The sequence below is a fragment of the Amaranthus tricolor genome, chromosome 9, assembly GCF_026212465.1.
Source record: "Amaranthus tricolor cultivar Red isolate AtriRed21 chromosome 9, ASM2621246v1, whole genome shotgun sequence".
Classification (NCBI taxonomy): domain Eukaryota; kingdom Viridiplantae; phylum Streptophyta; class Magnoliopsida; order Caryophyllales; family Amaranthaceae; genus Amaranthus; species Amaranthus tricolor.
Genome location: NC_080055.1, coordinates 9,389,681 through 9,411,695, shown reverse-complemented (window position 1 = coordinate 9,411,695; position 22,015 = coordinate 9,389,681). Strand labels below are relative to the sequence as shown.

The 22,015-nt window shown below is 33.5% G+C and overlaps 2 protein-coding genes across 3 annotated transcripts; one reads left to right on the top strand and one right to left on the bottom strand.

Moving 5' to 3' along the window:
- The first annotated feature begins 1,021 nt into the window (after positions 1 to 1,021).
- On the top strand, positions 1,022 to 10,815 carry LOC130823606 (tobamovirus multiplication protein 3-like). Its single transcript, XM_057688284.1, has 11 exons — positions 1,022 to 1,321; positions 2,589 to 2,679; positions 2,799 to 2,851; positions 2,953 to 3,045; positions 3,144 to 3,215; positions 7,277 to 7,349; positions 7,439 to 7,484; positions 9,048 to 9,111; positions 9,221 to 9,274; positions 10,114 to 10,191; positions 10,329 to 10,815. Exons 1-11 carry the CDS (start codon positions 1,166 to 1,168, stop codon positions 10,419 to 10,421), a joined length of 873 nt encoding a protein of 290 aa, XP_057544267.1. The 5' UTR covers positions 1,022 to 1,165; the 3' UTR covers positions 10,422 to 10,815.
- Positions 10,816 to 11,383: 568 nt separating this feature from the next.
- LOC130823608 (uncharacterized) lies at positions 11,384 to 16,713 on the bottom strand. 2 transcript variants are annotated; one of them, XM_057688286.1, is made up of 9 exons: positions 16,081 to 16,713; positions 15,872 to 15,987; positions 15,323 to 15,411; positions 15,103 to 15,241; positions 12,725 to 12,799; positions 12,512 to 12,633; positions 12,238 to 12,313; positions 12,071 to 12,130; positions 11,384 to 11,905 (listed from the first exon to the last, which is right to left on the bottom strand). In XM_057688286.1, the coding sequence occupies exons 2-9, from the start codon at positions 15,962 to 15,964 to the stop codon at positions 11,774 to 11,776; spliced, it is 786 nt and encodes a 261-aa protein (XP_057544269.1). In that variant the 5' UTR covers positions 15,965 to 15,987; positions 16,081 to 16,713; the 3' UTR covers positions 11,384 to 11,773. The 2 variants fall into 2 exon arrangements, with proteins under 2 accessions (XP_057544269.1, XP_057544268.1); XM_057688285.1 differs by having other exon boundaries at positions 16,437 to 16,712.
- Between the last annotated feature and the right edge of the window lie 5,302 nt (positions 16,714 to 22,015).

The window sequence follows — 22,015 nt, the reverse complement described above, 5'->3', positions numbered from 1 at the left end:
TTATTTATAATAATAATAATAATAATAATAATAATAATAATTAACTTTTTATATTCTTAAAAAAAATATAAATAAAATTAATAATAATAACAGTAGAAGTAGTAATAATAATAATAATAATAATAATAATAATAATAATAATAATAATAATAATAATAATAATAATAATAATAATAATAAAATTAAAATTAATAATTATTATTATTATTTTCCAAAAAGCAAAAAAAAAAAAAAAAAAAATTGAGTCCCCCAAAATTGGGCGCCTGAACCGGGGTCCAGTTGCCCGGTTCTGGGCGGCTGAACCATGGTTCAGGTGCCCAATTCTGGGCGACTCAATTTTTTTTTTTAATTATTAATTTTAATTTTATTATTATTGTTATTATTTTTATTATTATTATTATTATTATTATTATTATTATTATTACTGTTATTATTATTAATTTTATTTATATTTTTTTTAAGAATATAAAAAGTTAATAATTATTATTATTATTATAAATAAGAAATTTGTAAGGAGTGGCAATTTTGTAATTTTTTAAACTTCAGGGGCAAATACGTAATTTAGTGGGAAGGGGTGTGGCGATAAAATGAAAAGGGTGGCGAAATTTAGTAACTCCCATTAATTATTTTAAAATTGTAAGTAATCGCTTTAACCTACTAAATATACATGTCATGATTTTGTGCTAAAAAAACGCCAATAGTCTCTCAAACAATCCTATGGGGTATTTGGCAAACAACTGATATCTAATAGCTGATTACAGTGGCTAATTTGACTAGCTGACTTTATTAACGAGTTTGACCAGCTAATTCAAATTATGAGCAACTTATTTGAAAACAACTTATTCATATCCATAAATTATTTCAACCAACTAATTTATCAAAAATTCCAATTAATTTATCAAATGCCTATTACTCCGTAATGAAACGGAAGCCAAACTAAACGGTGTTCCTTCTCTCTTTCACGAAATTTCCTTTTTTTTTTGTCCTTAAATTAATAACAACATAAATCATGCTCCATATGTTAGATCAAAATCACATTATTCTTTTGCCCACATTAATAATTATTATTTTTTTATCTGGGAAAAAAATTAAGTTTTTAGGGTCAAAAATCTAAAAGGGGAGTTTCAAGTTTCAATTTGTAGCTGAAAGTTTGAAGCTTCCAATAATGGCGGAAACACTAGACCCTTCATTGGCTGTAACAGCTTTTCTTTTAAAGGATGCTTCCAGTTGGTGGAATGATATCAATGATTCTCATCTTTATCAAGATCGAATTTTTCATATCCTTGCAATTTTATATGGAATTGTTTCTGCTGTGGCCTTGGTAATACTTTTATTCCCTTAAATTTATGGGTTTGTTTTAATAATATTGTTTGCTTTGATATATTTTTTTCATTTAGAATGATTGATAGCATTTCAAAACAAAAATAATTAGAAAGATTGATAGGTTTAATTGGGTTTTTGGGTAATTTTAGTTGCTTTTGATCTTTCAATTGGTATTTGATGATTGGACTATGATCTGATTTGGTACTCTTTATGTATGGAAAATTGAAAGTACTAAAGGAAACAAAAAGGGTTTTTTTAATCTTTTTAGGTATTAGGGTAGGTATAGAGGAGGGGAGGGGCTAACTTTTGTTCCTGGGAAAGCCATACATGCTCCAACAGATACAAAACCCGATTCTCCTTATCTTTGGTTAGATATTGTGTTAAAAGTTGTGTTCTTGGAGGCATTTAAATACACGGGTCATCTAATTGGCAAGATGAAAACAACAAAAAACAATAAGGAAAGATGAACACAAGATATATGAGGTATCTTGATACCTCCCCTCAACAAATGTTTATTTATATTTGGATTTAACAATACCAATATAAATAACCCTCTATAATTTCGAACAATTTCTCAAGATCACAAATACTAACATAAAAGGAACAAATTCTTTTGGTAAACACCTTAAATCCTCACCTGTGTATTAGCCCTCACTACAATATTGTGTGTTGTGTGTTTTTATGAATGTGTATGCCCTTTATAGAGGTTATACTACATTCTAGAACCACACAATAACTCTACATCAATGCATGACAATAAACTCAGAAATAAAGCCCCCTTCAATGCCCCAAATGTATGAAAACTAACCGTTGGAAGCATCCTAGGCTGCTGCTCGAACGAGGCACCCAAGTGCTCGAACGACCTGCAGGTTTTCTCACCTTCTGTCTGCTGCCTGTACTTCTGCGTGGACGAGCATAGGCCAGCTCGAACAAGCGGCTTCTTCTAACAGCTTCTGGTTTGTCTTTTCGTGTTGCCTTGTTCGAGCGGCCCACATACCCATGCCTTGCCTCGTTCAAGGCATGGTCTAACCTCCTTAGTGAAGCCTTATACGCCCCACGTTGATCACCTCATGTATCGTTCCAAACCTTAAAACATCACAACTTGACACATCTCCGTCTTCCTTTTCCAAAGTACGTGATAAAGCATGTTCAATTATATGTTCAGAGTCATCGTCATTTTTAGGAGTTTTGGCACTTGCATTAGCAATATGAGTTTTTGATATTGTAGAGTTTTTGATGTGGGTTTGATGGGATTGGTGATGTAGGTACAATTAATAAGAATACAATCGAGAGTTCCAGAGTACGGATGGACCACGCAGAAAGTCTTTCATTTTCTGAATTTCTTTGTTAATGGAGGTATGATAACTGATGCTTGACACCATTGGTTGAAATACTGTTTATGGATTTGAACTTTGATGACATTCTTTCATGGGTAGTTTATAATTATAGTTAACTAAATCTGAATGTTTGTGCAGTTAGATGTCTAGTGTTCTTGTTCCGTCGGGATGTTCAACTATTGCAGCCGGAGGTTTGGCATCATTTTGATTTACATGGGTTCCTTTGTGTTTTTTGGTTATTTATGTTGGTCTGAGATTGTAGCTTATGGTACGTTTTACGTGTAAACTTTAGATTGTGCAACACATCATGCTTGATTTGCCAAGTCTTGCATTCTTCACTACCTATGCACTTTTGGTCTTGTTCTGGGCAGAGATATACTATCAGGTTTGACGATTATATGATGCTTCCATTTGCCTTTCAATTTTGTGTTTGAATGCCGAGTTTCGTAATGTTTTTCTTGTCTCTAATTGATGTTTGTGCAGGCGCGTGCGGTATCTACTGATGGACTCAGACCTAGTTTTTTCACTATTAATGCTGTGGTGTATGCCATCCAGGTGATTTTCTTTTGGATATGAATCCATTATTAGCATCAACTTTTCGAAATGATGTTAATTTCTTTTAATCTCCATAATTCGACTCATTTCTCATGATAGTCCTTCCCTTTATATCTTTTTGGGAGAGGGAGGGGTGGGATGGCGGATGAGTGATTTGCTTGATTGATTTGTCCTAGTCAAAGATATTTTCAAGAAAATGGCATGGACCACTGACATGGTGGATTGATTTGGTGATAAAGTCTATTATATTCGAGCTTTGCTTAAATGATCAAGAAATCTTTCAACTATGATGTTGTAATAGGTGTAAGCAAACTTTGATGTTAGTATTATATACATTTAACTGCTATCTTAAGTATCTTTTAGTCTAACCTCTTTTGGCTTCAACAATATGTAAAGAATAATACTACTATCTCAAGATACTCAATCGATGAAGTATCTCAATCAATGATTTTATTCTATCTATATTAGTATAGAATATTGTATTGTATATTCTCATAAAATGTAATCATGTATGTTAGAATATAATTTTCTACTTGAAATATTCTTATTATGTATATAAAAGTTTAAAAGAGAGATGAAAAGTAGATGAATTGTGTATTTACCATTAAGCATTATACTAATATATATATATATATATATATATATATATATATATATATATATATATATATATATATATATATATATATATATAGATAGATAGATAGATAGATAGATAGATAGATAGATAGGGAGGGAGGGAGGGAGGGAGATAGAGAGAGTGGTAAATACACAATTCTTCTACTTTTCATCTCTGTTTTAAGCTTTTATATGGTATCAGAGCATTTTGATCCTACTACTCCATGCTTTCCTTTGGCCCACCACTCTTCCATGGCTTCCAACACCGTACCCAATGAACTTGAACCTTCTCGACCTCTCATCATTGTTTCTCTCCTTAATATCACGAAGCTTACCTCCAAAAATTACCTATCTTGGAAGTTACATCTTTACCACTTATGCTAAGCCTTCACGCTGACATAAAAAATAGGTGAAAGCAAAATTGCGTGTCATTGTTAAAGGACCTCTATTAATCTCTTAATATATGAACGCTATTAACGCGTGCACCGATGAACTAGCCTTACTAGGGGATCCTATGATACCAGAGGATATCACTAATAAAGTCCTTGATAGCCTTAGCAATGTTTCTTATCAATGTTGATTCAAGATCGAGTGTTCATAAGCCCGTTGCTTTAATTCTTGAGAAACTCGGGTTTAATTCTTTTTTTTCGCAAACCAGAATTTGTCACATGCTTAGTATGGGATAACAAATAAATGGTACAAAAGAGCAAGGGTGGCATCAATATGCAATGTTGGTCCAGAATATTAATTTTTATTTTTACTTATGAATTTTTGGGGCTGATTTTCTTTACTATAAAGGGGGATGAATTTAGTCTTTATTATAAAGGGGGATGAATTTAGTCTTTATTAAGGGGGATGAATTTAGTTTCTAGAAATTAACAAGTTCATTGTATTTAGAAGAATTTTTGGTACATGAACTCTAATTAATTCATGAATGTGTTGACCAACAAAGGGAGATGTATTGACCGAAATAGGGGATGTATTTGAAAGCTTCTAGAATCTTGTATTCACCCTATATAAAGGAATTTTTGTAATAAAAAAAAATTCAGATTTTGTTTCATAATATAAACCTTGTGTTTTATGCATTGCTTTTCTTCTTGTGTTTGTCCAAAGAAATAGTAATTTCAATTATCACTTTGAGTTTGTCTTGAGTGTTAATTCTTAGGGGAGATTGAGTGTGTCTTGTCTCTAGCCTAAAACCCCAAATCATTGAGTTTGTTCTTGTGATTTGGCTCTTATCAATATTCTTCTACTATTCTTTCTTATCTACTTCTATTCTTTTAAATCAGAAACTTTTAAATCTTTCCTAATCACACTTACATCAAATGTGTTATAGATGGAATAAACGTTCGTGATGATCCTATATCATTTGAAGAATTACATGAAAAATTGATAATAGTGATTATCCGATAGTTGAAAAATGTAAAAGAACAAAAAGAACATATATAATAGTAATATGTTTTTATAATCTAACAGTAACTTAAAAATTATTAAATAATTTAACTGTTTTCAAAATAAATTAATTTATTATTTTTTGATTTAAAAATTGAATAATAACCTGGTTATATATATGATTAGTAAGTAGTATTAAGTAACATTTATAAATCGTGCGTGGCGCGAGAATCCATCTAGTTTGGAACTAAGGAAGTATATTCAAAAGTGAAGTATGTAAGATTTTTCGATTTTGTGGATGGAGAAAGCCGAAGTTCTTTTTCAAGATATGTGTAATATTAAGTGATATTCTATTGTGACTTTGTTAGGTATTACCTTCTTTGGTCGTTGATCCTTCATGGATCTCTTTTAGTTTATTGTTTGCGTCTTACATAGATTTATACAAGGAGACTCACGTGAAGCAACTTTGGACCGAACGTTTTGCGCTTTAATTATTATTATCTTAGTTCTTTAGTTAAATGTTAACAACCATTATTGTTTTTGTTCTCTTTTGTGCGCATATATGGCTCCAAGGAGTTGCATTACTCATTGATGGAAGTAAAGAATGGAGAAAAAACCTAATTTGATGTCCTTGAATTATAAATTTTTTTTAAATTAGTTGAATTGAATGGCATACACATAATTTGAGTCTGTATGCTGGATTTTGTAGAATGTACCGAGATTAATTACAATATAACAATCCTGAACGACTTTCCCTTTGGTTTCTTTAGTTTAGTTCCTCCTTTTGATCTCACATTCAAATTTATATCTTCTATTTTTGTTTCTAGGTGGGTCAGTGGGTGTGTAAGGAAATTTAGGTAGTACCATGTGGAAATCCAGGCTCTAGAGTTTTTCGAACCTACACCAATACAAGAAACAATGAAATTATGCTCCAAAATAAGAGAACAGCCACAAGAGGTCTCTCTTATAAAGATGAACGAAAGAAAGAGAGAGAAAATCTATATTAGTATTACCAGCTTCCAAATCAACCATCCAAATTAGTTGCGTTGCTTTGGACCTTTACGTGGTGCTAATGTTGCTGTTTAATTGCTAAACCCAATGGAACCATCGGATTAAAACAAAGTAATAGGTTTGAGATTGCTATGTGACAAAAACAAATTTAGACGGTTTGAGGTTAGGATATTGGTGCATCCGATCTTAAGTTTAAGAGTAGTCCTCACTCCTCAGTATGTCTAATGATTGGAGTGTCCGACAATTCAATTGTCAAATCTGCACTCCAATCACTTGCAAAAACACTTTAAGAGAGAAAAGTACAAATACGGAAAATAAACCGTCATGTCTTATGTGCTCACTAATGGGTGTTATGTAGAAATTTGATAACTAGCAAACTGGTTAAGCTGAAATGTGTAGCAACTATTTGCATTTGAAGATCTCATAACAAGTCTTTTAGTCAGGAATCTGTTTTGTGTATTCCGTCCATGCCATTCACCTGTGTCCAATTTTAAGATAAATATTTCCATGTCTAAAGTTTTGAGCTTGGACATGTCTAACACTTGGGTATGTACCCATACCCGACACTTGCACCGTTGTCCGAGTAACATAGATTGTACACAATGGACCTATAAAATTAATTAAAGAAATAAGTTACTAATAGTTATCCAACTAAAAGACTTTTAGGCAATTTGAGTACATTGTTGGGATTTAGGCTTTGTAATTGTTGAGTACAATGGTTTGTCTGATCCATTGATTTTTAGAGAGTCCTATCTCTTGAGGATGTCAATTTGTTTGGTTCATGGTCGTTTGCAGCAAAGCCTCTTTTCTTTATTTGCTAGTGAAGTTCTCATGTTTACTTTCGATAGATTTGAGGTACATTTTATTTTGTATCATTTAAATGTGTCCTTTGTCTAACTACTCGCTTTGCTCATTTTTTATTAGAGGGCATCACTTTGCTGCATACTGCCCCTCTATCAGCTTACTTTACTTGCAGTGAGATTTTTTTGATGGATGACTGACAGTAATAATTCTGCTAAATGTATCTTTTGTTATTTCAGTTCACTTTGTGGTTGATCTTGTGGTGGAAACCAACCCCTGCTCTGGTAATTTTGTCTAAGATGTTTTTTGCAGGTTTGTTTTTGACTTATAGTTGGTTAGTTCAAAGTTGAGTATTTTAATTACCTACAAGTCAATTTGACCTCTTATTTATGTATATGCAGGGGTGTCGTTGTTTGCAGCTCTTGGCTTTCTTCTTTATGGAGGAAGGTAACTAGCTACCTCTAAACTTGGTTTTCATCTGTCATTGCTTTCTGTCAATGGAGATTGTAAGGGATTATATTGGTTTTCTCATTGACCTTTATTATGCCTTTATATCTTCACTATAAGCTGTTGGGGTATGTGGGTGTGATCTGTGTCAACTTTTAAGCCCGTACCACGTTATGACCTCAATCAGAATTCATAACTAGAATTTGCATTCCATGTCTAATCTCTTGTTTGGTATGACTTCATTGCTTACTTCAACCATGGGCGAAGCTACATGGGGGCCAGGGGAGGCCCGTCCTTTCTTGCTGAAAATGCGATCCTTTGTATTTTTGGCTTTGGCCTCTCTTGGAGATTTACTAGGCATATATATGGAGTAATAAACGCTTAGTTTTTTTCAAAAGGGATAATTATAGGGAGGCTTAAACTCCATTTGCCAAATATAATTTTTGTTATGATTCAAATTCATTTCATAGTTTTTACTAGCTTTTATATAGTACTCCCTCCAATTCAGTACTAACATCCCATTTGCTTTTTGGACACTATTCATCTCTTACTCTTAATTTGTATTTTATTATTAATCTATAAGTTAAAACATAGTCAAGTGGGATTTTGTTTGAGTCTTCTCAATACAAGGATTATTCATATCAACTTTTCATAATTTTTTATTATGCACAATTAGAGATATTAATGATTGAATAAGTGCATTGGATAGAGTGCATAAAACAAATGGGACATTAATAGTGAATTGGAGGGAGTAAATAATTTGCTAGTATATCAACAATTTGGCCTCCCTTAATTCAAAATCCTGGCTTCGCCCCTGACTTCAACTGGTCTTTGATAGAAATGCTGGCTGAGTTTAGTTGGACATTGAATGATTGAGCCTAGTTCAGAATTTTCTAGACGTCAATTTGCCAAAATTGAGCTCAATCTTGATCTTTGTGGGTGATAGAGGTAAGAGGAATCTCTTAAGTTTAGGAAATCTGCCGAAATTTTTATCTTGATCTTTGAGGATGACTCCTGGATTGATAAAGCTGGATTGTTTCTTGGTATTACAAAGTGGAATTGATACAAGCTGTTTTGGTAGGTTTTGGTTTATTTTTGGCTCATTTTGGGTGAGGTGTGAATTCAGAGAACAAAATAAATTATGAATTAGGTAACACTGTTAGAATAGGAGTTTTATGAACCTGGCTCCGAGAGAATGTTTCGGCTGTGATTAGATCATGATATTGTCCTTGCTGGTCCTTTTCATCCAAAAGAGGGCTCTATAGTCTATGGCCTCTGCCCATTTGCCCATAGCTATCCACGACTAGTACTGTGTCTTGTGAGCATGTGAGTGTTAGATAGCTTAAGTTGAGATATTTCCCAAATGAAAAATTCCCACGCCTGTGTTGAGCTCTATGATAAACTCCCGTGCTAGGGATGAGCTCCATGACGTTGTAGTGTCTCTCCTGACATACAACGTTCATTAGGAGTGCTCTATTATGTGGAACTTTGATTACTTTTCAAGGGCAATAGTTTATGTAGCAAAATACTTGTTTTGACATTCTTCTTTTCTTTTCTGGGCAGACTTTTCTTGATGTTACAGCGCTTCCCAGTAGAATCAAAAGGGAGACGTAAGAAGCTTCAGGAGGTGCATTACTCTGTTCTCTCCCCCACCTTCCAATTCCATGCTCCGTGCCAAAGCTTCTTAGCGTGATTTATATAGAAGTATAGTTTTTTACCATTGTGTGTGTTTGCAGGTTGGCTATGTGACCACGATATGTTTCTCATGCTTCCTTGTAAGATGTATCATGGTAAGTCCAGTTGCATCTTTGCTACACCTTGGTTTGATTTTCACAGATAACATATGTGTTATTACTTATATTGAGGATTCTGGCTCGGAAAGCTTAAATGCTCTTGGGATTCAAATATGAAAAGAAGAAAAGAGAACTTACGGCCCGTTTGGTTTTCGGTACAAATTGGTGGTAATGAGAATGATTTGTAGTGTTAATTTTCATGATATGTATTATGTCATGTCATTCACATGATAATGAAGTTTGATCATAAAAAAGTTTTGTTCATAATTTTCCATTACCACCTAATATTAGATTTTTCTAATGATAATGTACTGGAATGAATGTTGTGAAGAAAATGAGATTGTTGAAGGAGAATAAGCATGACCACTAAATTTGTCAAGAGATATTCCTACCAAAATTACACTAATTTTTCATTGTCATTCCTCCATTTAGTACTAATTACCAAACGGGCCGTTAGTGCTTAGTTTCTTCGAGCCTCGAAGATTAGCGTTTCTTGGGTATTATTTGTCTTATTTACTCCATAGATGCAACATTCGACTTTGTGTTTTCTTGATTCAAGTATATGCTCCTGCAACGTATTAATAGGATCTGCTGAATTTAAAAACTTATGAGGGCCAATAATATTTTCTGAGTTTAAACAAAAGACACTTGAATACTCTCCTCAAAATTGTTTCGAAGTTATTTTCTTGTGACTTAGAAAGGAGAAACCGAGAACAAAGTTCCTTTCTTTCATTCAAAACCTTTTGAAGTAACAAGACTTGGATGTTTGTATTTGATAAGATCGGTCTAATGTATTCTTTTCTCTCGCTTTCGTTTTTGGCCTAATGCTAATGCAGATGTGCTTCAATGCTTTTGATAAAGCCGCTAACCTTGACGTTCTATATCATCCCGTTCTCAATTTCATTTACTATGTGGTAAGTTTAATCCCTTTTTAATTTTCTTGTAACAAGTTTCTTTTTACTCAACACATTTGCAAATCGACACGATAATGAAAAAATTGAAGCAATTACCTGAAATACATTCTAAATTTGCTGGTTTCTCGTTTTCTCAGTTGGTAGAAATATTACCGTCTTCACTGGTCTTGTTTATATTGAGGAAGCTCCCTCCAAAGCGCGGCACCACTCCATATCATCCAATTCGATGAAGGAAAATCAATTATACAAAGTAATCCTCGAGTATTTGAAGGGATCACCAATCTTATGCTTAAATCGGAAGAGCAAAATGGCAGAAGTTAACTGCCCACGATGAGTCTGTCCTCTTGTATGCTTGTAGATTGTTAAGCGAATCACCTGATATTATAATGTTCATTCCTTTGCCTCTCTATATCATAATTTGTTTTCTCTGTCAAAATTATTTATCCTTCTGACTCCTGCTGAATCTGGAGTCGAAGAAATTGCATATGATTTAACAAAGATGAAAACGGAGGAGAAAACATATATTTGGTTTTCGTCCTCCACCTTTGGAAGTCTTCTGTACTTGATTATGTCGAAAGAGATTGATCAATCTGTTTTGAATGGAAAATTTGGATTTGGATTTGATAGCGTTTCCGCTTGTTTTAGTACAAAATTAGATTTGTAACACAAAGAAAATTGTTGTCGTTGTTAGCGATTTGTACTCGATAAAGAATCATTCGATAAAAAATCGTTAACAACATTAGCAGTTTTCTTTGTTTCAGGATGATAAACTAAAATTTACTAACTAGTTAAAACCATTGACATCAATAGTCTTAGGGTCAAATGAAATTAGTAAGAAAAGCACCCACATACCATATCCTATGTGGATGGTACTTTGAGAATTATGACAAATGTTGTCCTCTAGAGTGGAAATGGTAGTTACTAAAAGTAGAGGTGTCCAAAACAGACTTAACAATTCAATGTTTTTTCAACCTTATAGTCGAATCCAACTTGACCCGACTTCAATCAAATAAATTTAAAATCATATAAAAAGCAACGTGACACAAGACGCGATTTAAAACCGATTCAAAACACGTGACAAAAAATTAACCTGAGGACTCAAATGATAAAAGCATTGATTTGGGCAAATTTTCATAAATAATCTAATTGTAAAAAGTTGTGTAAAAAAGCTTACACTCTGTATATCCATCCCTATCAAATAAACTAACTTCCATTTTGATAAAATGTGAGAATTTCACTTGATGTTGAACATAATACATGAAAATCCACCACAAACCAACCTTTAACATAAAAAATAATCCATAAAAAAAATATATACATCCAAGAAATACAGGGCCAGACTTATTCTTCAGAGGAAGCTATAACTTTGAACCCATAAATTTCTTTAATCTTTTGATCGCGTTAACGGTAAAAAAAACATCCGTGTAATTCGCTTGTACAATGATTTTTTGCTTCACCCTGATCTGTACGTCATCTAGCATAGTCGACACACCAGGAAAGTAGAGATTTTCCATCGGTATGACTATTTGCTTCAGCCTGATCTGTACAGTTGCTGGAGTAACGAGTGCGATGTTGTCCTTCTTCAATCGTGCTTTACTGTTAGTGTTTTGATCATTCCTTTCGTAATCTTCGTAAACCACATCATATTCAAGCATCCAAGAATGCACGGACCAATCAAAATCAGGAAATAGCCCAAATCCGGAAGCTGTTTTATCTGAAAGACAAGGAAATTAAAGCAGATAAGGACTACTGAAGGAAAGTTGCATTACACGACTTCAACGCCATTTAATGGGTCCCACCTAGGCGGGGTTTGAGGGTCGGATATACGCAATCTTATCATGATAAAACCAGGGATTATACAACACGTTCAACACTTTACCTGGCCGTAATGAGAATAGATGTGGTAAAACACATACATAAATAGAAGAATCCGTGCAACCTAGAAGAGAACAAGCACGAATCGAAAGAAGCAATCAAGACATGCTTTACCAAGAGAAAAACGTAAACTGATTGAATTTTGCAAAAGGGTTATTAAATATTACTCACCAGCCAAGTTAAGAATATAGCCACTCCGTTAACCAAATAGGATTTTGATTTTTTCATCCCAACTGCGTCGAGATACCTTCAAAACCGAAGCTTTATGTCATACTAGGTAAAACGAAAAAGTAACGCTAGTGTTTAAGACCAAAACCTTTTCTGACTTCGGAAGGATTTGATAAATTTAAGGGAAAAGAAACTGATCCTTATAAATCCATCAAATCTCGACTCTAAATTCATAAAATAAAGAAATATGGATGTATAAAATCAGTGCTGAAGTTACCATCTCAAATTGATCCCGGGCGTCGTTGTCTCGGAAAGAAGAACCATATAGGCATAGAATTGCCCGAGCCCAGTTAACATAGAATATCCAAGTCCTCCCATCGATAGAAAATGATGAAGTACCTGCGGAATCACCCATTGTCCATTCAACATCAATTAACTAGCATGATGCCTAAAAGAAAAAAAAAGAACACGAAATGAAGAAATAACTTACATATTCCAATCCACCTAAAGCAGGATAAAACCAAAAAATCATGGCAAGATCTGAAAGGAAGTATCCAACTGAAACCTGTTAATTTAGAAGAGTCAAAAGATGATTTACAAAATCAAAATGGTTTGATGACAGATAAGCATCTGACGTTTAGCTATTGGGTTTTACGGATCTTTCTATGTTACCACTACAAGCTAAGGAAGAGCATCGATTCAAAGGCTATAGCTTATCCATTCCATTACCCCAACGACATAAAATGGCTACCGTGTAAGTGGGGTTTGGAGGGTTCGGATGTACGCAACTTTAACTTTGTTAGTGATGACAAAAAGGTTGTTTCCAGTAGACCATTGGTAGCAAATATTATTAGAAACTTCCCATAATTAAGAAGTGTACATAATTTAATGAATCATTTTTATATAATCTGTTATGATAGAATAGCTAAGGGAAGTGACTGCAAAGGACTTCAACTACCAAAAAACTCACAAAGATATTCAAAGATGTAAACTCCGTAATATAATGTTCTCCTTCATTTCTAACAGAACCCAAGTTGCTCAAACCCATACAGCTTAGCAAAGCCAAGCAAGACAACCAAATTTCTGGAAAAACTCCCACAATCAGGCTTAGTTTTAAAAAGCGTGATTACGTGCACCTTGGGTGGGCGATGGATTTGGCGCCTTGATATTGCTCGGAAAGGTGAGCACCGTATGGCGCCTTAAAGAGCCTGATGGCCTTAGCCTCTGAAGAAGCTCATTTGATGCATGCGCCCACCACTTATGTCTTCTCTTCTATTTTTCTCCTTTCTCTTCTTCCTGGTTTCTTCAGGATTTTGGGGGGTCTTAAATGTCACACCATCTATTCTTGGCTTCAAGAGCCTTAGGTGTCTTACTCCCTTTAAGCTACTTATGTGCAAACTTTTGGAACTGGATAGGTATTCTCATTCAACCAAGAATAACAATCAAGGTCAATCGTCCAATTGCCTGTCTTGGAAGGAATTCTTAGCTCTTGTGCAGTTTTTCTCAATCTCAGCAACAACATTCCATTACCTCAAATAAGAAGTGATGACACCAATAAAGAGGTTGTTTCCGATTAACCATCGGAAGAAAACATGTAAGGTTTCACATAAATAAGAAGTGTGCATGATTATAAATCTTTGTCCCCGTTGAAATAAGGGACATGGGCGTAAACATATTTTAGATTTCCAAATAATGGAACAAAAAAAACCACAATGGAACTCCAAACAAGTAACAAGGAAAACTTCATGGTTCACAGAGGAAAAGTCACAAAGAATCTAACCATAAGCCATAGCAAGAAACCAATAACTCATCCTTTTACAAATCATTGCGTTACTTACTCCTTGATGGCTCAATTTCTGCTCTAAAATGGATTTCTAGATGTATGGTTCATGAGATAGTCTCCTTTCCTATCTACTACCAAGTATCACAAGTCTGGCGGGAAGTAAAAGCAAAGAATATTAGAGGTTACACTCAAGAAAGTAGCAAGGTCTTTTTTTTTTAACAAAACTTAGACTTGTGTTAAGATTAATGTATTACCATTCATACTACACAAACATAAAAAAAAACGGCTTGCAGGAAGTAAGTGTACAGACCATTGCTATAAAAATCGTGAAGCTGATCTACGAACCTAGGATTTTAAGATCCAAAGTCAAGCGAGCGATTCAGATCATTCACAGAACCGTCAAAATCGTAATGTAGGTAATAATGATGAAGTACTATATAATGAGTAAAATTCTTTATCAATATGGAGTTTTAAACTAATTTTAGAAAGTATTTTAATTTCATTCTAAAAAATGAAATCAAATAAACCTCATATCACAAATTTAAACTTATATAATGATAATTATGATTAGGCACTATATATTTTAGCATATTTAAGTTTATTTGTAGGATCGTACGTCCTACAATTGGATCATACCAGTCTAAACGATTTAAAGTAGAACTCGATCCTTACAACTTAGATACAGACTAATCTCCAGCTCAACCATTTTTTAAATGTCATCAATTAACACATGATCCTCATCAAACACAGAATTATTCAATGCAAGAGTAAACCAATTTTCTCCAAGTGTGATTCTCCCCCTAAATCTGTAACAAATTCTAGAAAGAGTGCAGCCAAAACCCAAAACAAACTAAAACTCCTTTTGGCAGCAATATAAGTGACCAAAAGATCAATCACTCCTCAGCTCAGGCCAATTCATTCTGAATACCTTAAAATTTTACCTTCATATTAAGTTTCTAAGATGAAGTTTAAGTAATCAAGCCATGATAAATGTAGCATAATGGTTGAAATCACACAACACCACAGAGAATTCAATGAACACAGAACAAAGATTGCAAAAAAGTAAATAAAGTAGCAAACTTTACCCCTAATACAAATGTCGACAGATTTGAACTTCGATACAAGACAGGCCCACGTTGTAAGTCATCCGAATAGAGATCAGACCAGAATGCCAAATAGATAGACAACGCCGTGCTAAAGATTGCATGTAGAGTTGATATAGCCCTACAAATAGCCAAAATCAAGTAAGAACAAAGAAGAGCTCAAACGGAAGGTTAATCAACATAGAGGCAATTGAAAAGTCACCTGTTATTCCACTCAATTTGTTTCAACTTAGGAAAGTTGGAATAGTGTTTGAAGCAAGTAGCACTAATCAAATGAGATGAATCATATACCTAAACAAAAGTGATCAATTCAACACATAGCAAGGAACAAAACCACCCACAAATAGTGATTTAAACATGCAATTTTTTTGGCCATTTCAACCTAATTTCATAAAATTTGTGGTTACACTGCAAGAAAAAGTATTAATTGAATGCGGAGGATAGAGGTGTTCGAAACAGACCCGACAACACGATATTTACTCAACTTTGTACCCGAACCGGATTTGATCTGATTTAAAAATGGATTTACAATTATATAAAAACCAATATGGGCACAAAATCCGATTTTGAACCAAACCGAAACACATGACCCGAAATTAACCCGATAACCGGAATGAACACCTCTAGCAAATGACTACTAGAACTGATCTACTGGCTCATGTAGCCAATCTCAATCTTTTAGAATTAAGGTTTTGGCATTGTGGGTGTTGTTATTGCAAGGAAAAAAATTTTAAGGGTAATGAGAGCATACCAATTTGCAGGTGACAATACCAAATAGTATAGAAGTACATGGAATCCATTGATATTCATATTCATACCCTTTAAACAGTTGAGAGATCATCATAGTAATATGGAACTTTCAAGAACCTTGTCAAAGAAAACCAAACACAATCATATATTAGTGTTTACCAAATTAAATAGTCACACAAACACCCTTTTCAAAAATCTAAATTCACTCACATATTCTTTTCACCCACAGAAAAAAAGATTGTAACTTGCAAAAGTTATCAATAATTCTTGATAAAGAATGAATCTTGAACAAGTTTACCAACTCTACCCATCACAATCTTCCTTGAAAACTACCCATTCATAATTTTCATCATTCAAGAAAGATTCTTGAACATTGAAAACAACCCATTTCTTTATTCATTGTTCATTTGTACAATCAACAATTTAATGATGAAAATAACAACAAAATCACGAAAAACATGGGAAAAATATGAAAAAAAAATACCCAGAAAAAAAGTAGGCTTCTTGTATGCAAGAAAGTTGTAATTAAAAATTTACAGGAAGAAAAGAACAGAAAAGATGATTACCAAAGGTGGAAGAATTCGGGAAACTGCTTATAGATTCTAGAATGTTGTGTTTGTTTATAAATAGTAAATAAAGTGAAGGAAGGAAATAAAGATTTAGAAGAAAAGAAAGAATCAAGAAAGGAAGGTTAATTGATAAAAGATGATGATCATCAAAGAAAAAAAGGCATTAATTTTAAAAGTTGAATGATTATTTTAATGATTTTAATGATTGTAAATTTGTAATTAATTTTTGAAGTTATCGGTATTGCTTGGGTAGGGACAGGGTTATCAGAAGTCAGAATACTCACCAGAAGACTTCTCATAGGTCACCAATTTATTCCATCTGTAATGAAAAAGGAGAGAACAATGGTTCACAAAATTTTCTAACATTTTTTACCATGGATATTGCTACATAAGAGTTTTTTTTTATTTTTTATAAATTTAATTCATGTAAAATCGTTCAAGTATAAGAAAAAATATATATAAATAAAATTTTATTTGAATCGTCTAATAATATATTTTTATAATATTAAATTTTGGAAAATTTCATGTAATTACTCTGAATTTTCAGCTTTTTCACATAGTAGTCAAATATTTGTTTCAATCCACGTGGTGACCTCGACTTTCAATTTTTTCACATGGTAGACATACTAGACAAAAGAGATGTGTTTTTAATTTTACGGTATTTTTACCCAACGTAATGAAAATTTTTCAAAAACAAACATCGTGATTATCCTAATTGACCATATATTTCGAAATTTAGAAGAAATAAGTACTTAATTTAACCAAAATTAAAATATTTTGCCTATTATTTTAATCTTTAATTTTTTAAAATGCTTGTTGAATTGTTATATGATACTCTTTAATTTTTTAAAGTTGGTGGTAGTAGAGATGTATTATTGACCCTATCCGTACGCAAAATTTTATGTAGTCCTTTCCATTTTGGACTTTTTCGTTGTGGAAGAACTAACGTATTGTGATCAATTCTAAATAAGGAATCATCTACTGATTATGCTGCTAAATACAAGTGTTTATAAGCTCTATTAAAAAGATATAATTTCTTGTAATAGTTTAAGATAAAATCAATAGCAACCATTACTACCTATTGAAAATACAAGCATGTGTATGTACTTGGACTTTCGGTGCCACGACTATTCGTAGTAAATATAAATAGGAACTATCATTAAATAAGAAATTATAAACAAATGTAAATATAAATGTTCTAGTTAACTTTGACATTAAAGTCAAATATAGCTGATGATTGAGTGGATCGTCCACTTGATCGTCCTCTAGATGACGAACAAGATCCACGTCCTCACCCTCTCGACGAGGATCTTGTATACTCATAGGAACTAGGCTAACTTCTGATATATGCTAATAGTAAGTCTCACACTACGTGGTGGACTACCTTGTGCCCCTGATATATCGGTATAATATTCGTGAAGATGGTCTTCAAGTAACCAAGACATATATCACACTACATCATGATATGATTTTCGGTCATGTCTACCTATGACTGAAAATATGTCGAATCCTATGCATTTGAACTAAGCACATCCTCATTGGTATCAGTATCACCCCTTCATTATATCTCAAAGTTTTTCAAAATGGATGTATGTCATCCAAATATACAACACCATGTTCGGTATCACATGTATGAACCACACATGCTCAAGGCAACCCATGAGTATTTCGAATACAACTGTATCTCTTTCGAGAACATAATCTTTGAGTTCTAAATTACGCTGAAGTATTGACAAATCATGATGTGATACGTTATGAAATAGTTGTATTATTCCTTGTATCTGTAACAATCGTGAAATTCTGCTCATAAAGTCCTCTAGTGCTTGTCTTATCTTGACTTGTTGATTTGTTAACTATGCATGCACTCTCTCAAATAGGGTATCAAAAGACGAATATTGGCTCTTGACTCTTCTAATAGTTTATCACCTATATGTGCATAGTCATTAGTTCATACACACACAGATTTTTCCTTATGCTTAATCTAGGTTTGCTTAACATATTGGATGACCTTTTTCTTTTGCCCGGCGATGTTCATAATCAACAACTGTGAAGCAATTAACCAAAGAATTCCCTTGAGTTCGCCAAAAAGTTTTTTCTTGATGGTTCTGTTTACTACCGGACTATCGATCATATTCTCCACATCATTTACTATGTGCCATATACGTAAGAAATGTCAAGTATCTATACTTTTAGAATAAAGGCATTAGTTCAATACAAAAGATGAAGTAACAAAATATTAAGAGGATATTGACAAATACGTAGAAAAAATAATACGAATAGTTAGGGAGAATCCCTCATCATGATTAATCATAATTACATTTGAATTTTTATAAGCAAATCTCCAAATCTCTCCAAGACCTAAGTATAAGAGGCTGCATCCCATCTCACATCAAGTAAAAAGCTACTAAGATTCTGAGAAGTTGTGATTTATTGGCGTCATACCAACAATCTCACATAGCGGCCACTTCTTCTTGTAGGTCGTCCTGTTGGTGGTATCGATTCGAACAACATGAGGCCATGTATGCAAAAACTAAATGGATGTATAAGTTGCCCTTAGTAACCTAGTTGCTGTCTATCAACATCTAATCTCTTCAAGTCTAATAGCTTGCCCCGGATTGTATATGTTATTCATGTTGGCATAAACTCCAAGATAATTCTGCTTGTGGTCACGATGAAGGCAAGTTGTATTCTAGTCGTACTAAGTTGTCTGATATTATCATGAATATCTTTTTGAAGTTTAATTATTTTAGCACGATCGTCTTTATAAACTGTAAAAGGGTGGTTGTGTCCTGATCTGATTATCACAAACACACACTCTTAACTTCTAGTACTGTACACTACGTAAACCCAATAATCATAAACGAATAACCACCTGTCTATGTCTTGATCCAGAACGACTTGCATTATTTAAGTCATGCAGTTGTCCTTTGAACCTACATTATCAATGACAATGTAAATAAATACTAACTATAAAATGACCTTGCTTTTGCTTTTCAGAATTGCGAGTGAAATAAAATCCAATGAGATTAGCTATCTCGTCAGCTCAAACATGAAATTCATCTACTAATTTAAAGTGTATATCTATAATAAACCGTGAAAAATAATCTACTTCGTTAGCACCAAATTCTTTCAAAATATCCTGCATAAATTTTTTTAAATTATATTAATTATTTATAAAAAATGACCAAGCCACGCAAATGTGCAATTTGACCCAGGTAAAGTCACACATTTTGTGTGATTTTATCATTCTTATAAAGATATTCAAAATTTTAATAAAATTACAAAAATATTAAAAATAATTAGCTACCTCAAGACATTCGAGATTAAATTCACCCTTCTATATTGCTTTGATATTGAGACTGAGTTAAGAGAGTTTAATTTTAAAAAAAGTTAAGAGAGATTATCACCAAAGAAGTAAAATAGAGTGACAACGCAATGAAAAAGATCGCGACACGCTGACATATAGTTAGGGCTGAACAGGGTTTGGTCTAAACCGTAAACCAAATCGGACCAAACCGTAATTTAAGTATTTGGTCTGGTCTACGGTCTGAATGGTCTGGTCTGGTTTTTTTTTTTTTTAAACGGTTTACGGTCCGGTCCCGGTTTTTAAATTTGTAGACCAAACCGGACCAATAAACCGGACTAATATTAGGATTTAGGGATTAGGATTATCCTGATTCCTGTATCCTCATTTCACATTTGCATTTCCTAATCCTGCTGCCGTCAATCACAGTTGCTTCCTTCTCCCATTCTCCTCTCTTCCTCGCCTCCTCCCCAGCCAGCCCAGGTCTGAGTACAGTCGCCTCGCCTCGCTTCCTTCAACTCTTCAAGCTTCAACCCATCGACAGTCGACCTCCTTCAAACGACCTCCTTCAAAGACGCCTCTGCTTCTGTGGTTCTTCGAGGCTTCGACGCTCCTCCTCCAATCTTCATTCTCCAATCTCACCATTCACCACGGAATCAAGTGTAGAATCTCGTAATGTAAGTATATTGGTTGATTTTTTTGATTTTTAGGATTTTTTTATCAGTTTTTGATTTTTAGGGTTTTTGTTTCATCCACCATTTCTTCTTCGACATAACTAATTTTTTTATTGTTAATTATAAATTGCTTTGAATCTTCTATTCTTCGACATAACTTCAGTTTTTGCATTGCTTTGAAGTGGTTTATGAATTACTAGATATCTTCTATTCTTCTGTTTTGATGATTACTGGATATGGGCTGTTTTGATGATTACTGTGACTCTGTGAGACCCATGTGTAGATTTCCTTGCTCTCCTAGCTCTTTCTAATCTTCCATCTGCAAGCATGTGCGCTGGCCTACATTCCATTTTACTGCTGAAGGAATCACTAATACACAGAAACTTATTTGGAACTGTATCATATATACTTCCTATAGAGGTATATCTGTAAATTGAGATTGAAATGGAAGTGAGTTAGAAAAATTTGAGTTAGTTAGATTCTTAAAGCGTATAATATGTTGAATGTTAAACTTGTTGGTATTACTCGTTTGGTATGTTGAAATGTTAATATGTTGGTATTACTCGTTTGTAGACTAAATAGATTGTTGATGATCAATTGTAGTTTGCAATGTCGATGATCAATTGTAGACTAAAGCGTTTGATATGTTGAATGTTAATATGTAGTTTGCAATAGAGGTATATCTGTAGTTTGCAATGTTGGTATTTGATGATGATGTATTTTGGATTTGATGATGTATTTTGTTTACAGATTATCGTTTATCTTAGATTCTCATTCAATCAAAAAAATTTCAAAAAAAAAAAAAAAACCGTAGACCAGACCAGACCAGACCGTTCTAGAACGGTGTCTGGTCTGGTCCGGTCTGGTCTTTTGACTGGTCTGGTCTGGTCTGAAAAATTTCCAGACCGGAATTTCTGGTCTGGTCTGATTTTTCTGTCAAACCAGACCAGACCGGACCGTGTGCAGCCCTACATATAGTAATGTCCATGCAGAAGAATTATTAAATCACATCGACAAGTACATAAAATTACTTTATCTTTTTGTTGTTTGGTTTTAGATAGAATACGACAAAATATTAAATATGAATAGATGATATGAAATATATGTTAATACTACGTCTCTTTAAGTTCGGCCCCATTGACCATTTTTATGAGAATTTTATTCTTCAAATGGGGTTAATTCTAAAAGATGGAAGGGAATATATATGTGTAGGTGATATGAAGAGAGATTGTGGCATCATAATTAAAATAAAAAATGTAACTTATTTCATAAGATGGGCAAAAATAGAGTATGTAGCAAATTTTATGGAAAATAAAAATAAATAGTAATTTGGCTAATAAAAACGAGAATTTGGAGAATTGGGGTAAGACTTGATTGGAAAATGGATGACAAAATGAATTTACGATTGCAAATTTTCTCTAATTATTCCAGCACCAACCACCTATTCATTAAGTCACAGCCCATACCAGGAGAAATTTTTTTTGTCGCGTATGTCCATTTGGATATGTATTCAAACATATATTTATCTAGTGCCCATGATGATAAATTAGGTATACCTAGCACGACTATACTCATCTTATACACGACTTATATTCACT